Source organism: Quercus lobata, chromosome 1, assembly GCF_001633185.2.
Source record: "Quercus lobata isolate SW786 chromosome 1, ValleyOak3.0 Primary Assembly, whole genome shotgun sequence".
Taxonomy (NCBI): Eukaryota; Viridiplantae; Streptophyta; class Magnoliopsida; order Fagales; family Fagaceae; genus Quercus; species Quercus lobata.
The window spans coordinates 6527097-6553246 of NC_044904.1; the positions used below are offsets into that span (position 1 = coordinate 6527097).

At 34.5% G+C, this 26150-nt stretch overlaps 1 protein-coding gene and 1 long non-coding RNA gene across 3 annotated transcripts; both read right to left on the reverse strand.

Annotated features, from left to right (window-relative positions):
• Positions 1-7246: 7246 nt before the first annotated feature.
• LOC115976350 (beta-glucosidase 12-like) lies at positions 7247-20332 on the reverse strand. Of its 2 annotated transcripts, none has more exons than XM_031097587.1 (13): positions 20118-20332; positions 19939-20008; positions 15500-15558; positions 14994-15069; positions 14755-14832; positions 14581-14668; positions 13509-13764; positions 13135-13250; positions 12790-13007; positions 12657-12688; positions 7870-7972; positions 7633-7741; positions 7247-7493 (listed from the first exon to the last, which is right to left on the reverse strand). In XM_031097587.1, exons 1-13 carry the CDS (start codon positions 20271-20273, stop codon positions 7325-7327), a joined length of 1530 nt encoding a protein of 509 aa, XP_030953447.1. In that variant the 5' UTR covers positions 20274-20332; the 3' UTR covers positions 7247-7324. The 2 variants fall into 2 exon arrangements, with proteins under 2 accessions (XP_030953447.1, XP_030953438.1); XM_031097578.1 differs by having other exon boundaries at positions 12657-12691.
• Positions 20333-20434: 102 nt separating this feature from the next.
• On the reverse strand, positions 20435-22322 carry LOC115976363. The gene is made up of 3 exons (XR_004088303.1): positions 21548-22322; positions 20970-21111; positions 20435-20526 (listed from the first exon to the last, which is right to left on the reverse strand). It is a non-coding gene; the product is annotated as an uncharacterized LOC115976363 (long non-coding RNA).
• Between the last annotated feature and the right edge of the window lie 3828 nt (positions 22323-26150).

Sequence of the window (26150 nt, forward strand, 5' to 3'; positions counted from 1 at the left end):
ATTGAATATACAACAAATAAATCTTAAAAAGTAAATACATTCTCACGCTAATAACAAAATCATTCTTCTGAAAACTTCAACTTTCCATAGATGTAGCACTCAAAATCTCCAAAAAAAACTCTACTAATTTATTTTCTTTATATGTAACTTAAAGTAAAGGACAATATCTCCCTTTTTTTTTTTTCACTTTCTTACACTTTTACTGTGTTTCTCTCTATCATTCGGACTGCGCCTCTCCTCCTGAAACACTTTCTCTGTGTTTCTTGCTCACTCTGCGAAACACACACACTGGCCGAATGGCCTCTTTTTGCTTCAGCTCTTAGCGTGTTAGACACGCCCAAAGTCATTTCTCAATAAATGAGAAATCAGACTTCTCAAAAGTCTTGGTAGACAAGAGTGACAAGCATTAAATGAGCTCTTGACTTGTGTTTGCTGGAAACTAACGGTCACGTGCACCCAACAGTTTTGAACAATCAACACATCTAAACTCATGACTAGGTTCATAATTTGACACATGTTATGGTTATTGGTTTGTCAAGACTAAAACATATGACCTAACGCAACAAATCTTCTGTAGACACTTGGATCTCGCAATAATGCATTCACCATGGTCTTTGTCTGTAAGGTTGAATTTAATCAACCATTTTATTGGCTTTATTTCATGCCAAATTTACTTGTATTTTGGCATTTTGTAACCCTGTATTTAGGTGGGTTTGTTGTAAGGGTAGTGAGTGAGATAGAGTGTTGATTGCTCAAGAGTATGCAAGAAAATAGAGGCTCGCAGCTTGCTCTCGCGGATAGCTCGTGGCTTCAAGCCGCCAAACGCAGCACACGTGCCAAGCATGCTAGAAGGTGAACAGTCATGCTAGCTGGAGCACTACAGGACAAAACAGGACAACTAGACATACGGTTATCTTGCGACTGGGTCTCGCGACTTAGTCAAGTCGCGAGGCCAAGCCGCAAGCCACCCCTGTTTTGTAAAACCTGACGTTTCACATTCCTCTTTCACTCCAGTATAAATACCCCTTATACCCACAAATGTATGAGAGCTTCCAGAGAGAATTTTGAGAGAAAAACCCTAAAGAAAAACAAGATTGATTCACCAACAATCTATACATTAGAAACTCTTCAAATTCCTCAACTCTCTTCATCTCCATTGTCAAATCCTTGAGAGGCATTTTACCAAAACCTTGTTCTCACCATATTCATCACTGTGAGAGGGTTGTTTGGTTTGCTGGGAAGCAGTTAGGAAGGAACCAATCTACATTGGTTGATGCTATGGTCTAGTAGCGGAATCCGGGAAGCTAGAAAAGAAAAAGGTTCGGCGCAACCTCGTTGGAGTAAAAAGCTTGGAGAGCTTAGGTGCACTGGGTAGATTAGGCTTGGAGGGTCTATTACTGTCCTTGTATCCCAACTACATTTTCTCGTGGATTGTTTACCGCTTGGAAGGCGGCGGAGAGGTTTTACTCCTAGAGCTTCGGTTTCCTCTTCGATAACACATCGCATATTATCTTTGTGTTTGCATCTTCCTTCCCTTTTATCTTTGCCTTTTATTATCTGCTGTGGGTTGTGATTTTAATTTGGCTTAGATAGTTTATCCAATTCCATATTATAGCTTATGTTCATTTTCCGTACACTAGTTGTTTGACATAAAACTTAAATTGGTTAATTTGTAAATTGGGGGTCTAAACATTCAAGGGTGTTTATACATATTTTTGAACTTTCATTGTCCAACTTCAAAATTTTCTCCATTGGTGTTTTTGATAGTTTACAACCAATGAACCCCAGCATTTTGTAAGATCTCTAGGACTAATAACCTTGGCTGACCTTGCTGCCACAAGACCAAGGAAATATTTCAAGTTTTCTAAGTCTTTAAGTTTGAATTGGTGATCTAAAAACTATTTTTGTTAGGTTTTAAAGATTTATGATTAAATATTTAGGGGTCGTTTGGTAACATTGTTCTAATAACATTGTTTGTATTTTTTAGAAATATATGTGGGTGAGAAAGCGTGTAGAAATATGTGTAATGTTGTTTAAAAATTGAAAACATGTGTTTCAACACATGTACCAAACGGGCTTTTAGAATTCTATTTTGTTTATGTTGGCAAACCGAGAACAAAAACATGTCTACAATGAGTGTTAGACATTGCTTAAGGTGGTACAAATCAAGTCTCACGAACATTCAAGCTGCAAGAAAAAGAACTGAATTTTAGTGAAGCTCGACCGATCAAAAATCGCAATAAAGCAATTTCTGTAAAATTTTAAATCAAGCCCAAGCCTGTGAAAACGTTTAGGGTTTCAATCCAGCACTCCTAAGTATAAAAGGAAAACCCTAACTACGTTTTAGAGACTCTTGGAAGACTTGTGAGTTACTCCTATGAGATCTGAGAGGTTGTGTACATTCTAACTCTACAAGTGTCTGCCAAAATAAGATCTACAATCAAATGTTGGTGGAATCTAGTTACTGGTACAAGATCAACAACTGGTGATCTGAAATCTTTAAGTGAGATCTCAAAGTCATAAGCGTTGGAGCTTGTGTGCCGCAAATCCAAGAGAGAAGAATCCGTGGATTTAGAGCTTGCATGTGGTCGTGTCAGTAAATTACTACTAGAGGTAGCAATAGATTTAGGGTAAAATCTTTTGTAAAAACTTCAATTTTCTATTAGTGGATTTGTTTTACCTTGAGAATAGTAAGGTCAAATCCTCCATAGGTTTTACTTTGAAACGATTCGTTTCATTGGTTTTCTTAAGTAATCATATCTTTGTGTTCTTTACTTTTTCACTTGTGCATAATATGATTTTTTACTGTTTAACCTAAATCACATAATTAACCTAAGTAAACATTTGGCTAATTCATTAGGTTAAACAATATGTTTTAAGGGGTCTAAACAAACAAACAATTTCAACTCTTGCACACCTTGTTCATCATTTACCCACCCCATTTCAACATTAGGTCCTATATTTGCATTGCTTTATTGGCAAACACGTAAACATAAATTTGTGTAGATATAGCTCATAGAGTCTGTAAAAATGATTAGACAATACTAAGGTACAGCTTCAAGTCTGCAGGAACAAAAAAACATTCGATTCAAAGATTAAAATTTTTAATAGTTTCGACTGATCAAAACTTATGTTCAACTGATTGAAAGTCGCATTTCAGAATTGATTTTCAACCCACTAGCCCATCAGATAATTAGAGGTTTCAGACCTACTTCACTAAGTATATAAAGGAAATCTTAAAGCATGTTTTCCAAGACTTTGGAGATACGCATTTGAGATCTAAAAGGTTTTGTATCTTCTCATTTCAAAGTCACTATTAGAAATTAATTTACATATTATCAGAATTGGTAGGTTTGAAGTTGTTGCAAACCAATTATCAAAGGTTTTGAATCTAAACATTCAAATGTGATCTTGGAGTTGTACACTAGAGGTTTATGTTGGAGAAAACCTTTAAGGGTGGTTTTGAAAACATTTAGAATGTTTAACAAGAGTGGTGAGGCTTAGGTCCAGTGCATATAGTGCACTGGACTCGTTAAGATGATGACATGTGTTCAAAAGTGGACACGTGTTATAATCTCATCGGGTCCAGTGAAACTGGACACTAGACCAAACCTCACCCTAACAAGAGAGAGACTACAACAGTGAAATATAATTACCAGCAAAACCTTTTGCCCTTTAGATAGGGATAGTGAAACACTTTTTCAAAATGAACTATGTTTCTCTATGCACTCTTGGTCATTAACTGTGTCTGATTAAAGTAATGCCCTTTAAGCTCTCAAATGAGAGAAAAGAGAACGAAAGTGAGTCAACGATGACTTCCCGCAAGATACAGTATAGTGTGGGCATTTTGCTTTGTAGAAAGCAAATGGCGGTAGGTCATCCTTGGCTCAAATCCACTCTCTATCTCCTTCATGCAAGAGCAAGACACTTGAACGAATGATTTTGATCATGGAACATTTGATTTCCTATAATTCATTTATGTCTGTGCCACATTGCTAGCATATTTATAGGCCTAGCTATGAGTGTACAAGTTCCAAAAAGAGTTCTTACATTATTATTCCATCTAAAGGCAGGACTCCCCTAGTGTCCCCCAAAGATGCTTTGCTCTTCTGTTTGTCAACCAAAATCATTGTAATTTTGGTATCATTTTCCAATTTGGCATGTGTATAACGTTATCCTAAGCTGAAGATATCTACCCCCACTTTCTTCCAAATTCCAATGATACTGTTAGGTTCTAAATGTTTAGAACAATTGGCAAATCGTGAACATAAACTTGTCTAGATATAGATCTTAGAGTCTATAGGTATTATTAGACAATGCTTAAGGTGATTCAAGTCAAGATTCAAGAACATATAAGCACCAGGAAGAAGATTTCATAATCTGTCTGGTTCGATCGATTGAAAGACAGGCTCGATTGATCGAAAGTCGTATCTGCAGAATTTTAATTAAGCCCAAACAGTAGTTCAAGCCCATTTAGGATTAGAGTTTCTAATCTACTTCTCCCAATATATAAAGGAAACCCTAAGCACGTTTTTGTAAGGCTTTTCAGAGAGAAAAAAGTGTGCCTCTTTTGTATTTAGGGTTTTGTTCCTAAAATGCTCTCTTATGTCTTCTACCGGTGCTATTCCTTGAAGAATCTCAAGATCCGGTATTGTAGAAGTTGTTGTCTTCTCTTGTTATTAAAGGTGTTGATGATCTAAACCTTTAAGGGTGGTCTTGGAGTCACAAACAGGAGAGTTTGTGTTGTTAAACCTTTGAGTGGGATCTCAAAGTCACAAATGGGAGTGTTTGTATTTTGCAAAGGCCAAAGAAAGAAGGAGTCTGTGGATTCGGAGCTTGCATGTGGTCATGTCAGTAAGTTCTACTGGTTGGTAGCAATAAGAAGTCGAGCGTGGGGGCTTATAAGTCTTATTGTATGAACTTAGATTCTTTCTAGTAGATTTGCTTTTTACCTTAAGGATAGCTAGGTTAAATCCTCCCTAGGTTTTTTACCGGTTTGGTTTTCCTGGGTGATCATATTTTGTATTATTTATTTTCCGTTGCTTTGCTTGATTTGATCATTGTTATTGTGATAACCTAGACTTGTTAAATTGGATTAAGTAACAACTTGGCTAATTACCTAGGTTTAATCAATTGTTTAAGGGGTCTAAAAACTAAAAGATACAAAAACTTGTTTGATTTGTTGTTGAGGGAATAGAATATTAAGAGATGAAGGAGAGGATTCTTAGTAGTGGCTGTGGAATATGATTTGTCAATTAGAATTTGTTCTTATAATTTAAAGGTTGAGGAGTGAGGTAGATGATAAGATTTTGACTAAGGCAGAGTGCGGTTCAATAGAGTTTAAGGTCTAAGAAAACAAAATTAAATTATATATATTTCAAAATATTTATATATCAATTAAATAATATTTATTTAATCTTTCATATTTATTAAAAAATAATTCCATTATTTTCTTCCTTCTCCCCCCTACCGCTCTCAAAAACAGGTTTTTATATTTCAAAATCCTAAAAAATTTTAACATTAAATCTAACTATAAATCTCTATCTGATTGTGGATTTGTCATCTTGGAATTGGTCCCCCTAAGTTTTTCCTAAGAAACTAGTTTTGTTTCATTGGTTTCCTAGGTGATCATATCGTGTCTATTTTAATTTTCTGCACTTGCATGACATTGATGATTGTTTATTTAATCTAAGGCTTTCATAACAGACCTAATTAACAACTTGGCCTTCAAACTAGTTAATTACTGTTTTTGACAGGGGTCATAAACTAACATTCAAGATTGCCCTTTCCAATCTGTTTCTGGAATTGCCTCTGAATCTCATTCACTTATATAAATTCTTTTTACTGTTCTTGGATGAAGATCAACTTTCAATCCATGGCTATCCTCAATCATACAGATAAACATTACTTGAAGGTATCAAAAGTTGTTCGATAAAAGCTATGGAATACTATGCTTTGGTTGAACATATTTGTCCACCAACAATTAAAATTCCCATTCCTACTTATCAAAAAAAATAAAATAAAATAAATTCTCATTCCCGCTAGAAGGGTAAAACCCAACAATAATTTGTGAAATTGCTCTTTACTAGTGATGATTGCGTGGCTTTGCCCGAGTGAGAAACCAAACAATATATGTGTTAGATTAAATGAATAGATTCACTATCTCCTAACTATTAGATTAAGCCATTACACTTTATTCGTTTAAATTATACATGTTATTACACTTATCCCTTTAAACTATCTAAATGCACACTTACCCCTCTAAATTATACAATCTTTTACACTTATCCTCCTAAATTATGAGAATGCACACTTTACCTCCATAAACTATACACTAGTTTTCACTTGCCCCCCTAAACTATACCACTTTTACACTTATCCCTCTAAACTATGAGAATATACACTTACTTCTCTAAACAATTATTTATGGGATGGGATCCAAGGTATAATTTACCCAAGTTTTTGGAAAAATTAATAATTTAAAATAGTATTAGAGCAAAAGATCATGAATTCAATCCCATATGTCCACTTTAGCTCCCATTTAAGTTTCCATCTGTTGGGCTCTCACTCAATGGCAACTCAAATGACCCACACATGAAGGGAGAGTGTTAGATTAATGACCAATTTAATCGTTAGTCACGTCAACAATTTCCATTCAAGAAATAACAATAGGACTAAATATATACAACACTAAAACGTTAGATACCAGATTGAAATTTGATATAAATAATAGAGACCAAATACGTAATTATAACTACAAAATATAAAAGGAACAATAAAAAGTGACGTACATACCAAGATACATGACATTTTTGAGTACCACATAATTTGAACGAAAAAAATCTAAGAGTATGAAAAAAATAAAAATAAAAACTTGTAAAAGTAAATAATCAAAATTTTATTAGATCTTTAAAAAAATGTTTAATAATATAATTTTAATCGGAGGAATTTTTTTAGTTAATTGAAATGTTTATTATAAGTTTTATTTACAGCTAACTATCTTAATAATTACATTTAGTTTCTAGAAAAAAAAAAAGTAATTACATTTAATATTTTTTTAAAAAATTTGGGAAGCAATCAGTGCAACATTGGACTTTTACATGATCTAAAGTTGTAATTTAATTAAGAAACATTCGAGTTTGAAAATGGAGACATTTATTTTATTTTATTTTTATTATAGATTACAGACAGTATAGAAGATAGAAAAAAAATTTCTTAAAAAAAAAAGAAAAAAAAAATGAAGATAGAAAAGAAATGAACTTCAAGTCTATATTTGGAGATGGTCTGATAGAAAAGAAATGAGCATAGTCATTAATTTTTCATCTTATTTCTTGAGGAATTTCTTAAACCAGAGGGCAGACAGTTTGGGATGTCTTTTCAATCCATTTTTGTAGTCTACATAGTTGATGCCAAACCGAACGGTGTAACCTGAATTCCATTCAAAGTTGTCCAATAATGACCATGCAAAATATCCCTTCACATTAACACCATCCCTACATTAGAAAAAAAAAAAAGGATCAATTGGTCTATAGACACAATAATATTCATAATTGTTAATATGACATATTGATATTAGTAGTAATAAAGTCATATTAGTGTTAGATTTGAAAGAGAGCGGTATTCTTTACTTACTTGATAGCTCTATGAATATACTGAAAATGGCGATAGAAATAATCAATTCTATAGTTGTCTGCTAGGGCTTCCTCAAGCGATAATGTAGGATCATTGAACTCATCAGTTCCTATAATATTGTGGTAGATTTTTATATTCAAATGTAAATCAAACTACCATTCCTTTCAAATTTTATATTTCTATGGCTCGCACCATAACTTTATGTGATCATAATTAAAAAGTTCAAAAGAAAATTACCATTCTCGGTAATGAAAATTAGTGGGTCATGGTACTTTGTCTTTATGTATAATAGAAGGTCTCGAATTCCTTTTGGATAGAGACGGAGCCATTCTGAAGCAGCCTGAAATGTGATTATAATAAAAAAGTTAAACTTCAGTAAAGATTTGGTATAAAACTCTCTTTTTCCAGCCTCTAATTAATGAAATGATGCCACATCTTTTTTTTGTTTCTTTTCAAATGGGAGAATAGGGAATATCACACACAATAACAAGTTAACAACAGAAAATCCTATTAATCTCGATTGTTCAGATTTTAGAGAAAAATATAAAAGACAAGAAAGAACAGGGTAAAACCCCAACGCCATAGAACCCATCAGGGAACTGACCAGAAGCACCAACCGGTAGGAGAAGCAGCTGGAGATTCTCAAAAGCTTCAGAGTTATCATGAATTAATATGTCTTTTCATATCAGAAAAAAAAAAAAAAGAAAAAAAAATTTAATGTCTTTTTGTTAACCCTTAGGGATTACATAATTTGCTTGGAAATCTTTTTCTTCAAAATTTTTTCATCAAATGCTATGGGATATTGTTAGTTATTCACATTTCGTTGCATTTTTCGTACTGTATGTGTCTATTTTTAGGATTAATGAAAAGACGTTAATTTATGTAAATATCAAAATCTAGAGCTATAGAGAATTTCGGCGGCTTCTCCTAGTAGTTGGCGTTCCCGGTTAGTTCTCCAATTATATTTCTATGGCATTGGGTTGTTTTGGGTTTTTTTTTTTTTTTAATTTATTATTATTATTATTATTTTTTTTAGAAAGAGTTTCAATTTATGGCGTTTGTAATTTGTAAATGCGTGTGGTATTTCAAATTTTTCCATTTAAAAAAAAATTTGATATGCCACTATTTTATTATAGGGTGTAAAAGGAGGATTTAAATCAAATACTTATTGAATTTAAACACTTAAAAGAAAATGAAGTTTGTTATGAGAATATCCAACAAAATACTACAATTTGTTATCAAATTATTTATGGATTTTTCTAATCAAACTAAAATCAATATAAGATAATTTCCTATATTAATGATCTATTTTAGAAATATTTTTATTGGAAAAAAATTTCTAGGTTGGATTACAAAGTTCTTTCCTTTTGATTCAAAGACTTTTAGCTATCTTCCCTTTTAAACCCTTTTGTTTGTTTGTTTGTGTGGGGCCCGAAATCTGAGGTCCCAGCCCACTTTACATTCAGGGCCCAAAGCCCAGGCCGAGGAGTCCTATTGCCGATGACGTATGATGAAAGCCCCACAAAGGCCCAAGGATGTGGCCGAGGATGATCTCACGCTCAATACCTCACAAAACGCCTAAAGAAAAGGACAAACTCAGTACAGGGGCAAGACAAGGGAGAAAACTGCCAACACCGCAGTATGGAGCCCTGCATCTGACAGGCCCATACTTCAGACCATGTTATTTAACCTTTCCCAACCACCCCCAACCACTCGGATGTATGGATTTATAGGACGAGTCTATACCTCAAAAAGCAAAACTTACACGTGGACACTAAATGGGAAGTAAACACGAGTATAAAAGGAAACGAAAGCCAAGGGAGGAGGGGGATCCTAAAAAATAGGAGAATGGGAAGAATGTGATGCTCCTCGGACTTAGTCCGAGGACTCAAACTCTCCAAGCTACATCGATGTAAGGCTTAGCTATTTAGGCCAAACCTACCTTCGTATGAGCTTCCATAAAAATCATGACTAGACCGCTATCCGGCGACCAAGGGCAAGCCTTTTAAGCCCACTCTCTATGAATTATATTGTTCGGACCCATTACATACGAGCCCAATGTCATCCCTGGGTCATTAAAAATCGTGTCCCTACAATTGGCGCCGTCTGTGGGAAGGCTTGCGCGTTGGCACAGGTGGCGGTGGGATCAAGCCCCTGTCAAGCAAGGGTCTGCGAAGGTTCCTTCATTTCCAGCAACACGCTGTTGTTGTTCCGACATAAATTCCCGCTAGGGGCTACGCCACGCAGTGCCAATGGCACGGGCAGCCCTAGGGGCTTCCAACCTCAAGCTAACCCTCCCAACCTTGGTCGAGGGGCCAATAAAAGAAAAAATACAAGTTTTGGACAGAACTAAGGCCTTGTATGGTCCTCGAACTCAAGCCTATGGGGGAAACCAACTACTTAAAAGAAAAAATACAAGTTTTGGACAGAACCAAGACCTTGTATGGTCCTCGAACTCAAGCCTATGGGGAAACCAACGACTTAAAAGAAAAAATACAAGTTTTGGACACAACCCGGTACAATCATACCTCGGTCCTCGGATCAGAGGCCAGGTGTTATCGAAAACACGGCCAAAATTCTTCACTACTCGGCAACCCTCTCGGATGGTTTATTTTGGGTTCCTCATTCTCGGGCCACTACCTCACGCGCGTTACGGTACACTCAACTGTTATCTCGGTTAGTCTCATAAGTTTAATCTGCTATTGATTGGTATTATTATATTTGATAGTTTCAATAGGTTCAAATTAGTAGCTTTTTGTTACAAGGTTTCCTGTCCTAAGTATCTTTAAAGGAAAATACACATGTAGCACACCCATTCACAAAATAATTGCTGTAGAAAAGAAAAGTATTTAGAAGGAAACAAATTCATCTTTTATTAAGACAAAGAAATAATACAACGTACAATGAAAGAGCTTGAATAAGCTTATACTAAAAACTAACTACATAAGCGAAAAGAAAAGATACAAGGGAGTGAAGAAAAAGCAAAAGAAGAGGTGCAGAGAAGAGGGATGCAGCCGTTCAAAAATGTTGTCTAAGGAAACCATTCCTCAATACTTTTACATGCCCATAACTCAGGCAACAAAAGAACCTAACATGGGGCTAGCACCTTTGAAGAAAAGGTGCAGGGAGTAGGAAGTTGATGAGCCTCCATGTTAGCCACGTTCGCGATAGAGCAGATGGCGCTGATGACGGAAAACCTTACTGCTGTTGCACCAAGAATCTGATGCAACCTGTCCCTACTTCGGATTTTGACTGAAAGAGGTAGAGATATCATCCCCACCTCGACCAAACGGAGGATTATCTTGAGTCTGTGTCTTCCCTGTCTAGACCGCAACACCTTGAGTTTTGGAAGGATTCGGTGCCTCTGAAGCGGGTGTAGATCCTTCATCCCCACCCGTGCCTCAAACATATTGCTCGGAGGATGGATGACACTGGAGATGGAGATTGTGAGTATGGCTGGAGGATTATGAATTGAGATGGGGCCGAAGGGTTTATATGTAAGGGGAGTAACCCCCTATCCTACTCATATAGAGGGCAAATTGGTGGCATTTAATCCATGCAGGTTTCCAAGAAGTGCTACAGACAAGACGGTCCTGGTACAATTTCCAACACCATCTGCAACCGTAAGGTTTGAATAATCTCGTGAAGGAAACATATTAATGGCGCGCCTCGGACACTGAAACGTCGAGGATGCCGCGTGAGAAGACCTAGAAGGATGTCTCACAATTTGGCGCGCCCCTCATGCAAACGAAGAAACCCCGACATTAATGAAATGTAGAGCTGAGCAAGTCATGGTTTGGGCCTAACATCACCAAAACCCTCCTCCCAACCACAAGGTCGGGAAGTAGGATTTTGAGGGGCTATTGTGGGGCCCGAAATCTGAGGTCCCAGCCCACTTTACATTCAGGGCCCAAAACCCAGGCCGAGGAGCCCTATTACCGAGGACGTATGGTGAAAGCCCCACAAAGGCCCAAGGATGTGGCCGAGGATGATCTCACGCTCAACACCTCACAAAATGCCTGAAGAAAAGGACAAACTCAGTACAGGGGCAGGACAAGGGAGAAAACTGCCAACATCGCAATATGGAGCCTTGCATCTGACAGGCCCAAACTTCAGACCATGCTATTTAACCTTTCCCAACCACCTCCAACCACTCGGATGTATGGATTGATAGGACGAGTCTATACCTCAAAAAGCAAAACTTACACGTGGACACTAAATGGGAAGTAAACACGAGTATAAAAGGAAACGAAAGCCAAGGGAGGAGGGGGATCCTAAAAAAAAGGAGAATGGGAAGAATATGATGCTCCTCGGACTAAGTCCGAGGACTCAAACTCTCCAAGTTACATCGATGTAAGGCTTAGCTATTCAGGCCAAACCTACCTCCGTATGAGCTTCCATAAAAATCATGACCAGACTGCTGTCCGGCGACCAAGGGCAAGCCTTTCAAACCCACTCTCTATGAATTATATTATTCGGGCCCATTACATACGAGCCCAATGTCATCCCTGAGTCGTTAAAAATCGTGTCCCTACAGTTTGTTTTATAATTGATAGTTAACATTTGAACCCTCGATGTTTTCACAAGAAATATTAAAATGTGTCAATTAGTTGAATTACAAGATTTATTATATTCTTTCTCAAAAAAAAAAAAAAAGACTTATTATATTCTTTAATTCTTTTCAATTTTTAATAATATATGACACGTGACATTTTTAGAAACTCAATGATCTTAAAAATCTATGCAAACCACACAAAATTTGATAAATGACATTTGTTTCACTTAATTATTTTTCTTTCATTATCATACTACCTCAGATAAGGATGCTAATAAATAACTAAATTGTTATTTTATTTTATTTTATTTTATTTTATATATATATATATATATATTTATATATTTATCCATAAGTTGTGAGAAAATTAAACTATTTAAGAATTATATAAAAGAAAAAAAATTGAATCAAACTTTTTAACCATCTTAAGATCTGTATCAATCTTATGTATATTCAATTTCATACGCACCTTTGGACCGATAGGGATCCCATTGCGCTCAGCTGCTTCAACAAAAGAAAAGAAAAAAAAAAGCAAGGTCTTGTTAGTACGTATGAGTTACATAAGAAAATCAGAATCATGGTCCAAATGTTTGAGTTCGTACAAGAAATATTAGCTCTTAAATCTGTTATATAGCTTGCGTGTTCAACTTTGGAGTGAAGTGCATCGGCTACATAATTAGCAGTATAGTAGTTTAGCCCTAGAAAATCCAATGACCCTTTCACTAGCTTGGATTGGTGTTTTGTGAATTTGGGTAATCGGTCGCCAACTAGAGATCGCATGCTATGTGGATAGTCACCATTGGTTAAGGGATCCATAAACCTAGCACAAACCACAAAATTTTAAGTCTTTATTAAACTAGCAAAGGTGTTTCTATTCTTTGTAAATGACTAGCAAACAGTGAAATAGATGTCCAAAACAAAGAGTCAAGCAGTTTTAGTATACTTACCACCCAAACTTGAAATCAAGGGCTCTTAGCGCAGCATCATGGTCATGCCTTGCGTTAGAAAATGGCACATACCAGTCTGTATTTAGGGATATACCCATAATGCCTTTCTGTACTTGCTGCACATAGCGAAAGCTTGCTTATTTATAAAGACACACTCAAGCTAATGGAATTGTATTTTTGTCTACTTTTAACAAATTAATTCATAAGTTTTCAATACAAAGAGTTAATCCACTTGCACACTAACAGGAAAGATAAATGCTTAATCAATTACTAATACTGAAAATAAGTTGAACTTGTAAATTTATCTAAGTTTATCATCACTGCAAAAGAAAAAAGTAGTAAAATAAACATAAAAGCAATTTGGTGCGTGGAACCTGATACTTTTGCTTGTAAATTTTGACCGCGGATGCATGAGCAAGAAGCTGATTATGTGATACCAAATATGGTTCTGTCCCAGAATCTCCACCGGTACAATTTAACTGTTGCCAACTAGAACACCGGCCTGGAGGTGATGTCCCCATAACATAACCAGCATTGGTGTAGCTCAATGGTTCATTTAGTGTGATCCAATGCTTGACACGATCACCAAATTCTTTAAAGCAAAGCTCAGCATAATCCCGAAAATCATTCCTAAACATAAACATGCAAAAGTATCCAAACTATTTAATAATTGACATTACACTAATTAATTGTGCATTTGTACGTGAGCATGTCATTTATAGCATGATTCAATTATAGATCTAGAAGGCCTAACTATCCATAGAGCAAAAGCTATCTTTTATTTAAGATATATATATATATATATATATACATAATTCTATAGTTAGGAGAAAGGAGATTTGAATTTGTATGTCTCCAATCTGTATTGGAAACATACAAATTACAAATTATTATTATTATTATTATTATTATTATTATAAGTGATTGATATAAATAATGACTAAATTACAAATTATAGAAATTACACTTTCTAACTTTTACAAATTTTCAATTCAATCATGTGAATTCCACGTTTCTCATTTCAATCCTTTATCTTTAATATATTTTCAATTTAGTCATTCTATGTAATTATTTCCAATCTCATTGTTAGTTTTAATATTTTTCATTTTTCAAAAGCATTTCATTTTAGTGGAACATATTGGATTGGAATTGTGGGTTAATATTACGTTAATGTATCATATCATGGTCTCACATTAAAAAAATTCGATGATAAATTCTTAACAAATGATATCAAACTCAATAATTCTAAAAGACAATGAGCTAGCAACTTCACAAATAAGTCATTAATTAAAAACAATAATAATAAAGGGCCCCCGTTTGATTCCTTATCTTCAAAATGGGTCATCAATTTAAATTTTAAAGATCATAATCACAATAAAATTTGTGAAACGTAAACTAATTTGAATTCAGATGAATAAAATGATTAATCATAAGGTAACCACTTACATAATATGAGGACTCAAAAAACCACCGTACTCATCTTCTAGTGTCTGAGGAGGATCCAAGTGCAACAGGGTCACAAAGGGCTGTATACCTGCATTCAATCATAGCAAACAACAATGAATTAATAGCGTATGATAAGTTGATGACATGTGATAGAATTTAAGAATCATTCATGACCTCTGGCAAGGAGCCTATTGATTAGTTTGTTGTAGTATTTGATTCCTTCCCTATTCACGCCTCCAGATAGTTTTCCTTCTGAAATTAGTCTCAAAGAGGAGATTGTTAGGAACATAATTTGTCACAAAACAATAGTCATTTCATTCCAGTCTAAGATGTGTACTTGATGTACCCATTTTTATGTTCATCTCATTGGATGGTTCTAACCTTTTATGGGATTATGAAAAGGATAATCTTACTTGGCAGTACTCGAGACCATGAGATGGAGAATCTGTATGCATCTAAGCCCATCTTTTTCATAATCCGAACATCTCCCTATAATGTTTAATCACAAAGCATATATAACTTGTTAGAAAAATTTGAAATGATAATTTTTTATATTGTAATTATCTTGTATTTGGTTAGATATGCTCAATAATTAGAAAAAAACATGTGCCAAAATTTTATTATATATTAGTACATGTGGCAAACATATTTGGGCCCTAAATGTAAAAAAAGTCAAAACACAAAAGTTAATGGCAAATTAGGAGCAAACACACACACACACACACACACACACACACACACACATATATATATATATATATATATAACAACTAGAGAAAGAATGAAAAGAACCCCAATTCTCTTTATAAAGGAAACGAAACTATGCATTTGTGCTACAAGACTCTTGTTAATTAGGAGCTGAATGATATGTGTGGTTTTCTTTCCAATTTTTAGTATGAACACGGAACAACATATATACCTTGTAGCAATGATATTGATCAACAGCTATGTCTCCATTGCTTCCATTCGCTATCTTACCTGCAATTTCATTAATTGTAAAGATTTTTTTTTTTTTCTCTTTTACGCTATTTAGGAACTAGTAATTATAGCCATAAGAAAAAATGGAACTAGTACTTGAGCCTGATCACCATAACGTGTACACTTATTTCTAGTTTAGGCTTTAGAGATCAGTTGTGGAAGAAAGGAAGGAAATGGGGGAAAATGAAGAAAATTAAATACCAAAAGATAGGAATGTGAAGGTTTATTGTTTACATTGCAATTGCTCTTGCTGTTGTTGTTGTTCTTCTTCTTCTTTCTTTGACTTCTTTTTTTCTTCTTTTCGAAACAAAATAAATTGTGTAGTTTGAAATTATGCATAAAAAATACATTTATGGATTGAATAGTAATTGACATCCAATTGACACAAAATTTGACATGTATGTTAAGCGCATAAGAATATGCAATTCAGCAGTTATATTTTTAAAACATGTAACCGTGCTAATTTTTTTGAGGCAAGTTGTAGTTTTAGGCTATAACCAAGTTTGCAGCCAAATTTTATCCCAAAAAACATGTGTATTGCCTTACTAAATTAGATTATAAGTTCCCATTAAAATAATAAAAAAAAAAAAAACTCTATTCACAAACTAACAAATACTAATATAGACAAATTGAAACATTGGGTTTACGAGTTACGACACATAAACAGTCATAAAAGAATCATTTATTTTGATAATTTGATAGTTGGAGGAGAGGGGATTTGAATTCTAAATATCCCATTTGAAAACATTAGCAAGTATCAACCAATTGAATTACAAGGGTCTTAACTAAACTCGCAACATTAAGGGTCCGTTTGGATACAACTTATTTTTGTTAAAACTTGTAAGGTTGAATTTAATCAACCATCTTATTGACTTTATTCCGTGCCAAATTTGCTTGTATTTCAGCATTTAGTAATCCTGTATTTAGGTTGGTTTGTTGTAAGGGTAGTGAGTGAGATAGAGTGTTGAATGCTCAAGAGTGTGCAAGAAAACAGAGACTCGCAGCTTGATCTCGCGGGTGACTCGCAGCTTCAAGCCGCCAAATGTAGCACACGTGCCAAACATGCCAGAAGGTGAACAGTCATGCTAGCTGGAGCACTATAGAACAAAATAGGACAACTGGCCATACGGTTATCTCGCGATTGGATCTCGCGACTCAATTAAGTTGCAAAGCCAAGCTGCGAGCCACCCCTGTTTTGAAAAAACCTGACGTTTCACATTCTCTTCTCACCCCAGTATAAATACCCCTTATACCCACAAATGAAAGAGAGCTTCCAGAGAGAATTTTGAGAGAGAAACCCTAGAGTAAAACAAGATCGATTCATCTACAATCTATACATAAGAGTCTCTTCAAATTCCTCAACTCTCTTCCTCTCCATTGTCAAATCCTTGAGAGGCATTTTACCAAAACCTTGTTCTCACCATATTCATTACTGTGAGAGGGCTATTTGGTGTTCTGGGAAGCAGTTAGAAAGGAACTAATTTATATTGGTTGATGCTATGGTCAAGTAGCAGAATCTGGGAAGCTAGAAAAGAAAAAGGTTTGACGCAACCTCGTTGGAGCAAGAAACTTGAAGGGCTTAGGTGCACTGGGTAAATTAGGCTTGGAGGGTCTATTGCTGTCCATGTATCCCAACTATATTTTCTAGTGGATTGTTTACCGCTTGGAGGATGGCGGAGAGGTTTTACGCCGAGAGTTTCGGTTTCCTCTTCGATAACACATCGCATGTTGTCTTTATGTTTGCATCTTCCTTCCCTTTTATCTTTGCCTTTTATTATCTGTTGTGGATTGTGTTTTTAATTTGACTTAGACAGTTTTCCAATTCTGTTTTATAGTTTTTGTTCATTTTCCGCATACTAAGTGTTTGACATAAAACTTGAATTGGTTAATTTGTAAATTGGAGGTCTAAACGTTCAAAGGTGTTTTTACACTATTTGAACTTTCAAAACTAAAAACTGAAAACTGAAAACACTATAGCAAAATAATTTTTAAATGTGTGAATAGTACCGTGGGACCAATTTTTACTATTTTTTAACCCGTGAACAGTGCTAAACAATGCATGAACAGTACTCAACAGTGCGTGAACAGTGCTCTTGTCCCCTAAAGCAAAAACGCGTGCAGGGGAGAAAAAAAAGAAGGTAAAATGCAAAACGCAAAACGTGCATTTCATCCGGATCCAAACACTCATTAAGATTCTCCCAAATTGAAATGAATTATTTCTTGGTTTAAATTAAATATTATACATTTTAAGGGGGGCAACTAGCCATACCAAATGGCTAGTCAAGAGTTACAACATTCAACTCCTTTATTTTCCTAGTTTTTCTATGGAAAGAAGCCAATTTCTCATAGGCTGAAATGCAAAACAAACCTTCTAAGTTTTGCTGGAACTCATTTCAGTCCTCTAACTTTACTTTCATTCATTTTAGTCCTCTATGTTTCAATTTTATTCTATTAAGACCTCTCAGTCAACTTTTATTAATTTTTTTTAAAAAAAAAGTTTCTGAAAAATATTTTTCAATTATTAATTGGATTTTTTTTTAATTTAAAAAATTTGTTAAAAAAATTAAAAATTTGGACAATTAACAACAAATTTACCACCGCACTCCCTTAGTGCGATGGTCACTCCACAACAAGTATAAGTGCTTGTGGAGTGTGGGGGGTAAGAGCCGGGGTTCAAGTCTCCAGGAGGGAGCTTCACACACATATACACTTAGATTAGGTTAGAGTAGAGTTCTATCTTGTAAAAAAAAAATTAAAAAAGAAAAAGAAAAAGAAGAAGAGACCGAAATTAAGAAGAAGAAGAGGAGAAAGAAAAGCACGAAACCCAGAAGGAGGAGGTAGGATTTTGATTTTGATTTTTTTTTTCTAGTCAAAATCTTGTACCGGACGAAATTTTCATTTCGGCCGAAATTGGCCAGAATAGCCGGAATGACCCGAAATATACCGAAATTTTATTTTTTTTCTTCACTGTTGGCGTGTCGGATGCGTCGGAGCTGTGTCGGAGAAACGAAAAAAAAAGAGGACACTCGCCGGACACCGGAATCCGGCGAGTCGTACCCGTTCCGGTGTCCAACACCGACATGACGCCAAAAATGGCGTGTCCGTGCAACCTAGGCGTAGAATCTGTAGATATTGTTAGGTCATTAATATTTAAATAAACATTATTAATACTTATTTATTTATTTAACTTATTAATATTGTAGCAAAATCCAAATAACTTATGGTTAAAATTTTTAACAATATTTAAATATACGTTTTTAATTTTAACAATATACAGAAGCTCTATCAATCCTATCCAAAAAAAAAAAAAAAAGCGCTCTATCAAGCAAGTGTATACTCTAGCCTCCCCGAGCTCATTACGGAAAAAGAGTCAAGGCCAACGTAAAACAGGAAGAAGTAAAAAGAATTTTATTATGCCACTACTTGTACAGAGAATTAAGCAGCTATTTTGCTTGGTCCTAATACCACATGCTTTGATTTAAATCCGGTTAAACTCCTGAAATTATCTCAATTTTTCAGCTTTGAATCAACACGCACAGTGTTTGTTTGTTTGTTTTTGGTTCTTCAATAAGAAAAATGATCTTCATTTTAAATGGATCAATTTTGATAATAAGATGTTTAATGAGTCCAATTCAAATTCAAATACAACAATTAATGAGTCCAATCCAAATTCAAATACAGCTAAAAATAGGCCACCAAATCAATAATTTAACTTGTAATAGTTGTACATTCCTTAGGTTTAGTTGATTTGTTATTATTGTAAAAAATTCCTATAAGGCTGGCATATCAGGTGTAGAGTATACGGGTGGGTTAGTGACAGTGGTTAGGAAACTGTGCAAGGGCAGTTGAGTTAGCAGTGTAATTAGTTACAGAGACTAGTGGGGTGACAGCTGTGAGGTGTGGTTCAAAAGACCAAGGAGTTGTACAATGGTCAACTAAGCAAATTGTGAATCTAAATACAGTCTTTCTTTTTCTTTTCCCAATTCTTGGAGGCATAGCTGACTCCGAACCCAGATACACCAATAAACAGTAGATTTCAACCCTAACAAAAAAAAGTTGCAGTATCCTTAGCATTACTTTTGTTGAAATTGTAAATCCTTATAATTTAGGGAATTTTATATCTAATATATACTATACAATTTCACAAGGAAACCAAGAAGGTAAGATATTACAAATTTTCATCTAAATCCACCACTTGTATCACTTTATTATCTACTATTATTTTAAATGACACAATCTCCTGATTTTGTATTCCTTTAAATTTAATAATAATGATTCATAACAAATTTTTTAAATCTAAAAGTGTTTAGACTATCATGTTACTCAAAATTTTAAATAGCATGGCAGCTTGTACATTGATGGAGAGAGAGAGAGAGAGACCTGGATATCTATGAGTGAAAATGTCCCATGTACTTGGTCCTCTACCACCTTCTTTTGCAGCACCTTCATACTGGAAATTTGAGAAAACACACATGTTTACGTAATAATATTAATCATATGACATTTGCAGTAAAACTATGATACAAATTTACATAGAGGAAATTGTGACTTTTAGTTACCTGATAAGCCGCTGATGCTGTCCCAAAAATAAAATCTTTTGGAAAACTGGTCCGGTTGAGTGAAGCAGTGTCATGGCTTGGTGAAACAGCAATGCCATTAGTCAATAAGTCAAGAAGAACCAGGAGGCCTAAGACTAGATAGCCTTGAAACGCCATAATTGATTTTGGGTGTGTAGCACTAGTTAGAATCTGCCAGTTATTTCTCAAAAGAAAAAAAAAAGAAAAAAAAAAAGGTATAATCTGCCAGTTTTTTTTTTCAGAGGAGCACTGCATAATCTGATTTATTTAGAAAAGATAAACACAGAGATGATAAAAAAAAAAAAATCCAGAGCAATCCGTTGGTCAATTTGTTAGTCATCATAGTTGTCCTTCAACTGACTGTTTGACATCGCCCAAAATAGATTCTCCCCTGTCAAAATCCATAAGACTGAGAAAATTACTCTAACTGAATAAATTGATTAATTAGTCTGTACAAAGATTTTGTTTATATACAATGAAAACAGAGCAAACCCTGATTATCTCTCTAAGCTGTTACAAACAGCAAATCCTAACAAATTTAACAGCCTAGAACCACGGGTATTAAACTATTAATATAACATGTGCCTCTCACCTGTAGGATAAATAAATCTAAAACTACAAAGAATTTAAGTAAGGAAAAGACTACACGGCTGTCGTTTAACCATTATCTTCTTTCTCTGTTGATCTTTGACAAACAAAGCTTTTTTCTATCATGTAACCCTCTCTAGGGATGGCTTATGTCCTTTAAATAACACAACAAATAGGGTTCAAAACAGGCTTTAAATGAATAGTTATGGGCTTTTTTGCATTGTTCATATTTGTTAAATTATGCACCTCAATAAATCCACCAGCAGTTGAGGAAACATAAACTTCACTTCCGAGGCTTGATCAATCAAGAGAGTCGAGGGTAGAGTCGAGCTCTTGAAACTTCATTTTTCTTAAGCTGTTCTTGTTGGGAAAAAAAATCCTAAATCCCCTGTGAATTAAAATATATAACTATTAAGCAAAATATATATAAGTATTTAGCTGCTGTTGTTTTTTAAATTATCCTTATAAGATAAATTTTGTCACGTAAATTTCTTATGGGATGAAAATGTATTTTTTACTTAAATAATTACTGGCTGAATTTTAAAAAAAAAAACCCTAAAAAACAGCAATTAAGACACCGTAATTAGATTTCGTCATACATATATATATATATATATATGGAAACAAAAATTTCAACAAGCACTAATAGAAAAAAACATCAATTTTACGTGAAAAATCCTCCATTGCAGAGGAAAAAACCATGAGTAGCTTCAAAAAATATTCGCTATAAAATAGAATTTACAATTCTCAAATTTATGTTAAACTTGAGTTTCAATAAATTGAATATACAACAAATAAATCTTAAAAAATAAATACAATCTCACCATAAAGTTAATAAGAAAATCATTCTTCTGAACACTTCAACTTTCCAGAGATGTAGCACTCAAAATCTCCAAGAAAACTCTACTGATTTATTTTCTTTGTATGTAACTTAAAGTAAAGAAAAATATCTCCCTTTTTTTTTTTTTTTTTTTTTTTTTCACTTTCTTACACTCTTACTGTGTTTCTCTCTATTCGGACTGCGCCTCTCCTCCTGAAACACTTTCTCTGTGTTTCTTGCTCACTCTGCGAAACACACACACTGGCCGAATGGCCTCTTTTTGCTTCAGCTCTTAGCGTGTTAGACACGCCCAAAGTCATTTCTCAATAAATGAGAAATCAGACTTCTCAAAAGTCTTGGTAGACAAGAGTGACAAGCATTAAATGAGCTCTTGACTTGTGTTTGCTGGAAACTAACGGTCACGTGCACCCAACAGTTTTGAACAATCAACACATCTAAACTCATGACTAGGTTCATAATTTGACACATGTTATGGTTATTGGTTTGTCAAGACTAAAACATATGACCTAACGCAACAAATCTTCCGTAGACACTTGGATCTCGCAATAATGCATTCACCATGGTCTTGGTCATTAACTGTGTCTGATTAGAAAAGGGAACGAAAGTGAGTCAACGATGACTTCCCGCAAGATACAGTATAGTGTGGGCATTTTGCTTTGTAGAAAGCAAATGGCGGTAAGTCATACTTGGCTCAAATCCACTCTCTATCTCCTTCATGCAAGAGCAAGACACTTGAACGAATGATTTTGATCAGGGAAAATTTGATTTCCTATAATTCATTTATGTCTGTGCCACATTGCTAGCATATTTATAGGCCTAGCTGTGAGTGTACAAGTTCCAAAAAGAGTTCTTACATTATTATTCCATCTAAAGGCAGGACTCCCTTAGTGTCCCCCAAAGATGCTTTGCTCCTCTGTTTGTCAACCAAAATCATTGTACCCCCACTTTCTTCCAAATTCCAACGATACAAAAACTTGTTTGATTTGTTGTTGAGGGAATAGAATATTAAGAGATGAAGGAGAGGATTCTTAGTGGTGGCTGTGGAATATGATTTGTCAATTAGAATTTGTTCTTATAATTTAAAGGTTGAGGAGCGAGGTAGATGATAAGATTTTGACTAAGGCAGAGTGCGGTTCAATAGAGTTTAAGGTCTAAGAAAACAAAATTAAATTATATATATTTTAAAATGCTTATATATCAATTAAATAATATTTATTTAATCTTTCATATTTATTAAAAAATAATTCTATTATTTTCTTCCTTCTCCCCCTACCGCTCTCAAAAACAGGTTTTTATATTTCAAAATTCTAAAAATTTTAACATTAAATCTGACTATAAATCTCTATCTGATTGTGGATTTGTCATCTTGGAATTGGTCCCCCTAAGTTTTTCCTAAGAAACTAGTTTTGTTTCATTGATTTCCTAGATGATCATATCGAGTCTCTTTTAATTTTCTGCACTTGCATGATATTGATGATTGTTATTTAATCTAAGGCTTTCATAACAGATCTAATTAACAACTTGGCCTTCAAACTAGTTAATTACTGTTTTTGACAGGGGTCTTAAACTAACATTCAAGATTGCCCTTTCCAATCTGTTTCTGGAATTTCCTTTGGATCTCATTCACTTATATAAATTCTTTTTACCGTTCTTGGATGAAGATCAACTTTCAATCCATGGCTATCCTCAATCATACAGATAAAAATTACTTGAAGGTATCAAAAGTTGTTCGATAAAAGCTATGGAATACTATGCTTTGGTTGAACATATTTGTCCACCAACAATTAAAATTCCCATTCCTACTTATCAAAAAAAAAAAAAAAAAATCTCATTCCCGCTAGAAGGGTAAAACCCAACAATAATTTGTGAAATTGCTCTTTACTAGTGATGATTGCGTGGCTTTGCTCGAGGGAGAAACCAAACAATATATGTGTTAGATTAAATGAATAGATTCACTATCTCCTAACTAATAGATTAAGCCATTACACTTTATTCCTTTAAATTATACATGTTATTACACTTATCCCTTTAAACTATCTAAATGCACACTTATCCCTCTAAATTATACAATCTTTTACACGTACCCCCCTAAATTATAAGAATGCACACTTTACCCCCATAAACTATATACTAGTTTTCACTTGCCCCCCCCCCCTAAACTATACTACTTTTACACTTATCCCCTAAACTATGAGAATACACACTTACTTCTCGGACAAAATTGCCTTATGCCCTTTTCATCCAAATTATATAGCCTTATACCTCCCTTCTCAAACTAATTAGGAAAATGCCTATTTTTTGATATTCGACTTTTTTAAAATCGAGTTAAGCCTTAAAGTAACGTTTTTAAGGATCTATAGTGGCATTTTGTAACTCGAGCTCCATAAAATCAAAACGTCACTATAGGACTCTAGAATTTTTTTTTTTTTTTTTAAACTCGATTTTGAGAAAATTGAGTTACAAAAGAGGGGCATTTCCCTAATTAGTTTGGGATGGGGGGCATAAAGTTATATAATTTGGGGGAAAAGGGCATAAGGCCATTTTGTCCCTTACTTCTCTAAAAAATTATTTATGGGATGGGGTCCAAGGTATAATTTCCCCAAGTTTTTGGAAAAATTAATAATTTAAAATAGTATCAGAGCAAAAGATCATGAATTCAATCCCATATGTCCACCTTAGCTCCCATTTAAGTTTCCATCTGTTGGGCCCTCACTCAATGGCAACTCAAATGACCCACACATGAAGGGAAAGTGTTAGATTAATGACCAATTTAGTCGTTAGTCACGTCAGCAATTTCCATTCAAGATGTTAGATTCTAAAGACTTAAGATTTTATATATTTAGAACTCTAATATATATTGTTGGCAAACCATAATCAAAACAAGATGTTTAGTCGTGTTTAGACTTGCTCAAAGTTAGTTCATTTATGTAAAGTTGGAATAAGCTGTTGCAGAATTTAGTTATGCTTCTCAGCCTAGTTTGACGATCTTCACCGCAGAGGACTGTAGTTGAGATCCGTGCTTTGCACGTTGAGTTGGCACAGTTTCGACGATCTTCACCGCCACCTCCTTTTGATGATGGATTTTGATTGCCCTTTGGCATTCCATCACAAAAAAGGGGAGTACATATTTGAGCTTGTAGAGTTTTTGTTTTCTTGTGGAATTTAGATTGTATCTAGGTGCTTCACATTGCATTTTACCTTTTTAGCTCTTGCCATATCATGTTAGGGGGAAATATGTTTTATTGCTTTATATGTTTCTTGTTTCAATTGCTTATTGATTTATATTTATGAGTTTTTCATTGATATATGTCTTTATTGTGTGTTGTTTGAAATTAAGAATTTATTTTGTTTACATGTATTTTCCACACATGCGGTTATGCATTTTGTTTAGTGTTTCAGGAAATATACAGGTTGATTCAATTGAGCGGTTGTCTACACTTGCAACTGATGGATAGTAGTTAGGATTGAATTTGTTTTCATGAGCATTATTTTTGTAAAGGGCTTTTATTTGTAAACTTTGAGCTTCTAGTTGTGTTTTGTCACAGATTGCCAAATGGGGAGTTTGTTAGATTCTAAAGACTTAGGATTTTATGTATTTAGACTCTAATGTGTATTGTTGGCAAACCATGATCAAAACAAGATATTTAGTCGTGTTTAGACTTGCTCAAAGTTGGTTCATTTATGTAAAGTTGGAATAAGCTGTTGCTGAATTTATTTATGCTTCTCAGCCTAGTTCGATCTATCGAAGTTTAGGCTCAATTAATTGAAAATCAGGTTAGATGCGTTTTCTACAGATTTCAACTCAGCCCTAGTTTTGTTTTAAAACGTTTAGGATTTTCTAATTTGCCCTAGGTATATAAGGCAAACTCTAGCCACGTTTTAGTGTTACTCATATTGCTATTTGTGTAAAACTCTTGTGAGATTTGTGAGAAGCCTTCCTTTACACAAGCTTTAGATTATCAAGAAGAAGATTTCTTCAAGAGCTTGATGATCATTCAGTTGCTTCCATAAGAATTTAAAGAAACACAAGCGAGTGTGCTTGTACTTGTTGGAAAATCCAAGAAAGAAGAAGTCCGTGATTTCGGAACTTGCACGTGGTCGTGTTAGTAAGTTTTTACTGGTGGGTAGCAATAGGATGTTAGTGGTCTAAGTCCTGTTGAACAAATTCGATTCTTTCATAGTGGATTCAGGTTTACCTTGAGGATAACTAGGTTAAATCTTCCCTAGGTTTTTTACCGGTTTGGTTTTCCTGGTCATCACATCATTGTATTATTTATCTTTCCGCTGCTTTGCATGATATAATTGTTTTGATTGTGATAACCTAGGATTGTTAATTTGGACTAAGTAACAACTTGGCTAATTACCTAGGTTAATTATCCAATTGTGTTTTTAAGGGGTCTAAAAACTATCACAAGAAATAACAATAGGACTAAATAAATACAACACTGAAATGTTAGATACCAGATTGAAATTTGATATAAATAATAGAGACCAAATACGTAGTTATAACTACAAAATATAAAAGGAACAATAAAAAGTGACGTACATACCAAGATACATGACATTTTTGAGTACCACATAATTTG

Bases quoted from the DNA above. Each gene is read 5' to 3' on its own strand.
- LOC115976350 (XM_031097578.1), bottom strand. From the start codon at position 20,273: ATGGCGTTTCAAGGCTATCTAGTCTTAGGCCTCCTGGTTCTTCTTGAC. The intron at 13,008-13,134 runs GTAAGTATACTA...GGTTTGTGCTAG, and splicing joins CTTGATTTCAAGTTTGGGTG to GTTTATGGATCCCTTAACCA. The intron at 7,494-7,632 runs GTAAGTAAAGAA...TTTCTAATGTAG, and splicing joins TATATTCATAGAGCTATCAA to GGATGGTGTTAATGTGAAGG.